The sequence below is a fragment of the Trypanosoma grayi genome (genome assembly GCF_000691245.1).
Source record: "Trypanosoma grayi strain ANR4 Tgr_536_V1, whole genome shotgun sequence".
NCBI lineage: Eukaryota > Euglenozoa > Kinetoplastea > Trypanosomatida > Trypanosomatidae > Trypanosoma > Trypanosoma grayi.
In genome coordinates this window covers 1-7,799 of record NW_008826155.1, presented here as the reverse complement: position 1 = coordinate 7,799, position 7,799 = coordinate 1, and the positions used below count along the sequence as shown (strand labels likewise).

General features: G+C 52.4%; 5 protein-coding genes across 5 annotated transcripts; all 5 read right to left on the bottom strand.

Moving 5' to 3' along the window:
- Positions 1 to 801: 801 nt before the first annotated feature.
- On the bottom strand, positions 802 to 1,248 carry DQ04_05361040 (ubiquitin-conjugating enzyme E2; the record flags this gene model as incomplete). Its single annotated transcript, XM_009314140.1, has 1 exon — positions 802 to 1,248. The coding sequence occupies one exon, from the start codon at positions 1,246 to 1,248 to the stop codon at positions 802 to 804; it is 447 nt and encodes a 148-aa protein (XP_009312415.1).
- A 658-nt stretch (positions 1,249 to 1,906) lies between these two features.
- Positions 1,907 to 3,079, bottom strand: DQ04_05361030 (alanine racemase; the record flags this gene model as incomplete). The annotated part of the gene is made up of 1 exon (XM_009314139.1): positions 1,907 to 3,079. The coding sequence occupies one exon, from the start codon at positions 3,077 to 3,079 to the stop codon at positions 1,907 to 1,909; it is 1,173 nt and encodes a 390-aa protein (XP_009312414.1).
- A 422-nt stretch (positions 3,080 to 3,501) lies between these two features.
- Positions 3,502 to 5,466, bottom strand: DQ04_05361020 (hypothetical protein; the record flags this gene model as incomplete). Its single annotated transcript, XM_009314138.1, has 1 exon — positions 3,502 to 5,466. One exon carries the CDS (start codon positions 5,464 to 5,466, stop codon positions 3,502 to 3,504), a length of 1,965 nt encoding a protein of 654 aa, XP_009312413.1.
- A 338-nt stretch (positions 5,467 to 5,804) lies between these two features.
- On the bottom strand, positions 5,805 to 6,467 carry DQ04_05361010 (hypothetical protein; the record flags this gene model as incomplete). The annotated part of the gene is made up of 1 exon (XM_009314137.1): positions 5,805 to 6,467. One exon carries the CDS (start codon positions 6,465 to 6,467, stop codon positions 5,805 to 5,807), a length of 663 nt encoding a protein of 220 aa, XP_009312412.1.
- Positions 6,468 to 6,750: 283 nt separating this feature from the next.
- DQ04_05361000 (hypothetical protein) lies at positions 6,751 to 7,668 on the bottom strand (the record flags this gene model as incomplete). The annotated part of the gene is made up of 1 exon (XM_009314136.1): positions 6,751 to 7,668. One exon carries the CDS (start codon positions 7,666 to 7,668, stop codon positions 6,751 to 6,753), a length of 918 nt encoding a protein of 305 aa, XP_009312411.1.
- Between the last annotated feature and the right edge of the window lie 131 nt (positions 7,669 to 7,799).

The window sequence follows — 7,799 nt, the reverse complement described above, 5'->3', positions numbered from 1 at the left end:
CACACACACACACAGAGAGAGACACGCGCAGAGCAACGAACAGCACACAGTAGGAATAAAACGAATCAAAAGCACGAGCATCGTCTATCTATTCCATTGGTGCTTTGTGATGTTGTTGTTGTTGTTGTTTTTGGTCTCGGTTGGGTTGTCCCTGGATGTGAATAGCCACAGCACCTCTGTGGTGTGTGCCCTTAAACGTATGGGATGAAGCAGCAGCAGCAGGAACGGCAGTGACGGAACGATAAAGAAATGGCAATAAGTATTAAAAGGCGGTGTGGTCCCTTGTAACATAAGCACACACACACACAGACGCACGCACGCAATTTCACACTCTCACGTGCATACATCAAGCACATAGTGGTGTACCTACGCACCTAAATATTCCTCTTCATTATTCTCTCTCTTTTTTTTTGGCTCTTTTTTTGTTTTTGTTTTTTTTTTTTTAGAACTCCCCATCCCTCATTCAGCATTTCAGTATCTTCATGGAAGGGCGCATAAGGCAACCGCACAGCGAAAGTCACTGCACGCGCATTCTTCCCATGTATCATCTCACCTTGTTTATAATATATATATATATATATATATCCTTTCGTCGCTTTGCAGATAAGCGCCTACCTCTTCCTTCCTTTACCTTTGTTCGCTTGATTGCTCGCTTCTTTTCTTTGTTCGTTTCTTTTGGTGGGTCTGCGTTCTCCTTCTTCCTCAGCACATGCATCTTCTCGCTGTGGGTGCTCTGCTCAAGGCGTTCCCCTATATTTCTGTCTCAGAGGAATGCTGCTGCGCACCCCCTCTCCCCGCCCCTCACATGGCGTACTGCCGCGTCCACTCCATCGCCGTTTTGTTAAATGCATTGCGGTCCGACTTGTACTGCCGCGCGATGTCCGGGACGAGCGGGTCGTCTGGGTTGGGGTCCGTCAGGAGCGAGCAGACGGAGAGAAGCACCTTTGAGATGGTGAGGGCAGGAGACCACTGTTCCTTCAATATGTCCAGGCAGATACCGCCGTTGTTGTTGATGTTCGGGTGATATATCTTCGTCGTGAACTGCAGCTTGGGCGGCTTGAACGGATAGTCGGAAGGGAAGTGGATGTTCAGGAAGAAGAGACCACCGGCGTAGGGCGAGTCCTCCGGGCCTATAATAGTCGCCTTCCAGTTGAAGAGGTCGTTCTCGTTGACAGGGCCACCGCTGGTGTTTGCCGGCGGGTCCCGCTCAAGGTCCCGAAGCTCCTTCTGAATTCGACGCAGAGCCATAATAAGCTTACGGTTTGTATGAGTTTTTTTTGGTGCTGGTGTGTAGGTTCCTTTCTTGTTGGCGTGTGAGTAAAAAAGAATAGAGAAAAATGTGGTGTAATGCCTTTCACTTTATTCTTCTTTCTCGGTGCTCTTGTGTACTCCTACTGTGGTTGACTTGAATATCGCTTGTGTTGCTTGCTAAAATAGAAGCCGATTCTTTACTTCTCTCGTCAGGGGTCACTCCTGCCTTCCTCCTCTATTGCTGTTGCTCCTCCTTGCTTACTCGACTCTTCTCAAGCAAGGAGAGCAAAGGAACAAGAAGAGCCGATTCAACCCGTGCAGTGCGGCAGCGTCAACGACAGAGGGAAAAGAATGCGCAAAGACGTGTGTAGTGTGCCTCCCACGCCTCATCCCACACAGACACACAGAAACAGAAACACAGAAACAGAGTGAGAGTGAGAGTGAGAGTGAGAGAAAAACGAAAGGAAAAAAAAAACGGAATAAAAAAATGCCAAGGGACATACGATGACACACATCGCACCTGCACACATCCCCCAGTGGGCAAAAAAAAAAACAAAGAAAAAAAAAAGCAAAGGACTAGAGAAACTGAAAAAGGACAGCGTCAAGCGCACCTCTATACAAACGTCTTAAAGCAAAATAAAAGCACATCAAACCTTTAAAAACTCTTGTATACTCGTGGAACTCGGATCGAGATCTCGCACATGAGTTCGTATGGAATCGATTTAACAGCTGCCGCCTTGCAGTCAATGTCGCCGCCCCACACCTCCACGCGCGCCCCGTCCTTCACCTCCGCCATGATGCTGCCGATGTCTTTGCCCACCACCTCCGGGTACACCACCACAGCGGTCATGTCCATGTTCACGCGGCCGTGGACGCTGCCGGTGATTGGCTCTACCGCGTCGACCGGTGTGACGGTGATGGGCATGCCGACGTAGCCGCGCAGAAAGCCGTCAGCGTAGCCGATCGGCAGCAGCACGACGACGCCGTCGGCCTCGACGGGGACGAGGTCGTAGCCGACGGGGTCGCCGCGCCGCACCGGAAAGTGGTGCAGGACTTTGGTATAGAAGTGGCTGGCGGGGCGGATGTCGCACGGCGACGGAGGCGCGTTAGTATGCGGGCCGTATAGCATGATACCAGGGCGCACGTACGTCTCCGTCACGCCGATATTTTGCTCAATGGCGCCGGAGTTACTCACCGACGTCGCGCGCACCTCGACGCCACTGTCAACGAGGAGCTGTCTGGCCTTCTTGAACACCTCGTACTGTGCGTAGGTGCCATCGACACACTGCGGCGACCCCGCCACGGCGAAGTGCTGCAGCAGGAGGTCCACTCCGCCACGCTGCTTCAGCAGCGGCACGGCATCCTGCAACTCCTCGGGTCGCAGCCCGAGACGGTTCATGCCAGTGCTCACCTTCACACACAGCTTCGTCTTGTTAAATACGGTGCTGGTGCAGAAAGCCTTTAGCTGAGCTGGAGTCCCAATAATAGGCGTCAGACAAACGGTATATTTGCCGCTTGGCTTGTAGTAACTCTGGCAGCCCTCGTTTAGTATTTCGGTGTCGGAAAAAATGAATATTTCGTTGTCGGCGCTCTCGGCGATGCTGGGTTGAGACCCACGAATTGTAAGTGCTTCACCGAGAGAGGCGACACCGAAGCTTCGAATATCACACATGTCATGAAGGTGTTGAGACACCCTCTCAATGCCGTGACCGTATGCGTTTCCTTTCACCATGGTGATGAGACCGGCCTTTCCAACCATGCGGCGCACGGTATTTACATTGAAGGAGATGTTCTGTAAGAGCACTTCAACATAAGTTGAGTGTCGCATTGTGTGGTATGAGGATGTCAGGTATTAATGAATAAGGAGTGGTTGAGATATAGACGTTGAATACGAATCCAGCAGCTATGCTGCACAGTCGCGAGCCCCTTTCAAAATGTGCCAAGGAGGAATACTTCGAAGGGGCGTTTATTCCTGCGAGGGTGTGTATATATGTGTGGCTTGGTAAATGAGTGAGCGAGATAGGAGGAGAGACTTGAAGAGGTGTGGAGCATGAGGGACAACTTGAGGTATCGGACGAATCCGACTGAAACAAAAAAAGAAAACCAAGGCCCAGCCAGATCATACAACTCAGGTGGATACCAACGCCCAGAAAGACACATGCAAGGACGTAAATGCATATATACGGCTGCAAATTCACTCACACTCTCACGCCAAGAGTGACACTCATATACACACACGCACACAGCATCTCACAAAAGAACAGAGCAAATCAAGTATATGTGCAACACACCCATGTACAACACAAACAATCGCCCCCCCAGCGCCCCGGAAAAGACGCGCATGGAACAGACCCTGGCACCATAGTTCAGCACATTCAACGCCGTGCGCCGCGAGAGCACACCGCCGGTGGTATCAACAAACCGCCGTGGTGCCGTCTTCGCTTGCAGACCGTCATCCTTCGCTGCTTCTGCCAGCATGGAAATGCCAAGCACCGACCCACCGCCACCGCCACCGCCACCGCCACGGCAGATGTCACGACCCGCGCAGCTCGCCAGCCGCTGGCGAAGGGTGCTGTTCTCCTTTGTGAGAGTCGCCACCTCCAATTTCAAGCGCTGGATCTGCGCCGATGATGCTTCGTTTAAGGTGAGAATTTCCTCACGCAGCCTCTCGCGCTGATCTTCCACAATGAGAAAAGGATCCTTCTCCGCCCTCAGAGATGGTTGTGGTGACAATAATAATGATGGTATCTTCTCCTTTTCGCTGAGTGGCTTGGCCCCACCCTTCCATGCGGAAGTAGTCAAGAGCAGCTTCTCAACGCCGTATTCATCCCCCTCTTGTGCTGCACATCGCAGCGGATTCTCCCGTTCCACATGTGGCGCCACATTTTCGTGAATCGGAGCGGCTTTGCTAATCCTGTGCAGCTCCCCCTCAAGTGTTTGCACTGTTCGGGCGAGCCGCTCCTTCTCAGACTTCAGTTGGTCCACGAAGGCATTCAATGATCGTAGTCGGTGCTGCAGTTCCTGCACTTTTGCTGACTCCCCATGTCGCTCCTCATCCTTTTGACGCAGCCGCGCGTCGCTAGATGCGAGGTGCTCATCATGCGACTTGCGCAGTCCAGCCAGCTCATTCTGCAGTGCCTCTTCACGTTGTATAAATCGCTGCCGCTGCTCCTCCCACGCTGCCACCGCCTCCTCCATGGCCTGACGGTGGCGCACCTCATCGTCGTGATTCTCAATAGAATTGGTGGCGAGGTCGACGCATCCACCGTTCACCTGTGGTGACTCCAACACAGCCACAGGAGGTGGCGCTGGCGGTAGAGAAGCAGCAGCAGCAGCAGCACCTGAAGAACCAACCTCCGAAGTGTCATCCTCGTGAACCCAGCAGTCACGACTTTCATTCGCAAGAAGCCGCTGCACTTCCGCCTCCCGCTGGAGGAGATTGTTGTGCGCCGCCTCCAACTCCACCGCGAGATCCGCCACATCGCGGCTACGTTGTGCCTTTACCCCCTCCAAAGAGGTACACAACTCCTCCACGCGATTACGCAGATTCTGTATCGACAAGTCCTTCTTGAATACCTCGTCCCGGAGGGACTGGATCTCCTGCTGCGCCTCGTATCCTTGCTGCCGCGACTGCGCGAGCAGTGCCTGATACTCTGCCGTCGCGTCCCTTACACTTCGCTCTGCGTGCAACTTGGCGTTCTTTTCCACCTCGTCGAGTTGCCGGCGCAACCGCCCAATGGTGGCTTCCTCGTTCTTGAGGCCTTTCAGCTCCGCCTGCAGGAGACGAATCTCCTCCTCCAGCGCGTCGCACATCTCGGCCCTCTTGATGATCACCGCAAACTTCTCCATCTCCCCAGCTAACTTCTCCATGAGTGGATACGGGTCGGTCATGCCCTTCACTTGATTAAAGAGCATCACGTACGAGCGCTCCGCATCCTTAAAGTACAAGGTCAGTCGATCAATGTAACCCTGGTACTCCTTGAGGAGGGTGCTAAACTCGTTAAGCTTCTTGTCATTGTCGAGTTGTGCAAATGTCTTCGTCATGCTGCGCACCTTCTCGCGGCCCGCCTTTAGCCCCTCATGGTTGGCAAGCGTGCGATCGTACGGTGCATCGTCCTGGAGTGAGTTTAGGTGGACCTCGCGCCACTTTAACGCGAGCGTGTGAAGCGAAGAAAGCCACTCTTTCCAGCGCAGCGACGCCACCTCTCCCTCCATCCCCGTTGCTGCGCTGAGAGCTCACACCACTGGAGCGTCGCCCGATTGTGCGTGCGTTCTGGAATTCGAAGGGGCCAGCGCAACGAACTTCAACTCGCTTGTGGGTTTGTTGGTTCGGTTGTGCGTTTGGCGTTATAGCACAAAAGGGGGGAAGGAAGAATAAGAAGGAAATACAAAAAAAAAAAATATAAAATATAAAAACAAAAGAGCAACGCGACTGGTGGACGCAGCACATTCATTGCAAACTTCAAGAGCCATCAAGATGCCAAGCAAAAAAATACGTCGCTGCAGCTCCCATGAATCTGATCCATCACCTGTAACACACAAGTTCAGTGGATTCACTTCTTCCGCAGAACACGTGGCACAAAGGCCGTCGTCGCCGTGGATGGCCGCGACGCAGCGATTCCAGTCGGCGTGGTGTTGGTTTTAGATGTGGACGTGGAAGCTGCAGACGCCCGTTTCACGGCGTCTCGCATTTCGAGTTTCTTCCGCTCCGCAGCCACTGTGAGACCATTCTTTGCCACCTCCACATGGACAGGATGATCCTTATACGTTGTGTTGTGAAGCGCCGTTAGTTTCTCCGCAACTTCCGCCGCAGTCGCCACATCCTCACCGCTTGTCGTAACCTCGAGGAGAAAGTACGGTTTCCGTGATGTCTTCACAAAGACGCACTCTAGAGGGGCGTCTGAACGAAGGGTCAAGGCGGCGGTGGTGTCACGATTGTTATCTGCACCTGAAGAAGAAGAAGCATCCCCCTCCGCGGCATACCACGACTGGATGCCTAACGTCTTCCGGTGCTCGTGTAAAAATCCGTTTACCAACTCCCCACGACTGTGGATCTGCGTAGAGCGGACAAACAGCGTGGTTCTGCCGGTGTCACTCACTTCCGCCACGTTCTCGGGGCGTTGTTGGCGGCCTTCACTGTCAGACTCGTGACGCGCTACCTTCTTGGGGGGTTCATCAAATTCATCACCTCCCAGATTGTTGTCTGCACTGCTCATTATTATTTTTGTCGTTGTTGCAGTTGTTGTTGTTGTTGTTGTTGTTATTGTCTTGTGTTTTCCTCCCTACTTGCTTGTATTTATCCCACAGGTGCCGATCTCCCTCCCCCTCCCTTCTGGTAGGAACAATGTGTACGCGCAGGGAAGAGAGTAGCAAGGAAAAATCTCCCTCAGGCTAGGAAGTTGAATTTTGTGGCAACAACAGCAGCAGCAGCAACAACAACAACAACAACAACGGCAACAACAACGGCCACGCGGTGAATTGAGCGGAAGTGTTCGATGCTCAGGCACCCAAAAGCGTCTCTAGTTCCTTGTAGCGTTTCCTCAGCTCGGCAAACCTCCAGTCAAAGTCCACGTCGAGGTAACGTTTGTTCTTCAATTCCTGCACTCGAGCCTCATCCTCGTCCAACTGAGACAACAACGACCAGTCCCGCAACGGGTGTAGGCCTTTTACCCACTTTGCAGTATCAAAGGCACCGATCTCCTCCTTTTCGAGGTACTTGTCATCTACTGTGACACGCACGCCGCCAATTTGCTTTGAATACAATGTATTCAGGACCTGTGTTGAACGGTACGCCATCATACCGCCCAGTGGCGTGGTCACGGGGCGAAACCCACCGTCCGAGTTCAGAATAGAGCGTCGAAAGACGATGCTGAAGCGTTGCGCTTCCACAGGGAGGACCATGTGAAAGTACACATACCGAGCGGGTCCTGACATGATGTAGAGACTGCCGTCTGGTACGATTACGTCTAGCTCTTCCCCATTCTGCACATGTACGAAACGCAACAGGGCGTTTGCACCAAGAGAAACGATGGCAAAAATATCGTCGTACACAAAGAGATTGTCAATATGTGCACGGATAAAATCTCCTGGTTCGTAGAGGTTGGCGGTTTGATTATTCAACCATCCACGCGGAACAATGTCATCTTGCTCTATACGCTCCACTAAATTCATAAACGAACGTGGTGGCAGCGGGGGTAATTGAAAACGCCCATCGCTGAGTCGAATAGATGCAGACCGCTGCGTGTACACATCCACATACCCCCCTCGCAGTGCCATCTTCTCCGTAACTTGGATGTAGTCGGGAAACACGGTCAGTCCAAAATCTTCCCCAAACGGCTGATACGGCTCACCAGATGCCAAGTAGGCAAAACTACCGCCATTCAGGAGATGCTTTGCTCCACTCCATAATCGCTTCATAAAAAGCGTTCTTCGTATAATTCAAGTGGGCACCATGCGTTCAAAAAAAATCGGGAAATAATTTAGAAAGAAAGCGAAACTTCTCCACGCACCGGTTACAGAGGTCTATATTCTACAAGAAGCATCCATTG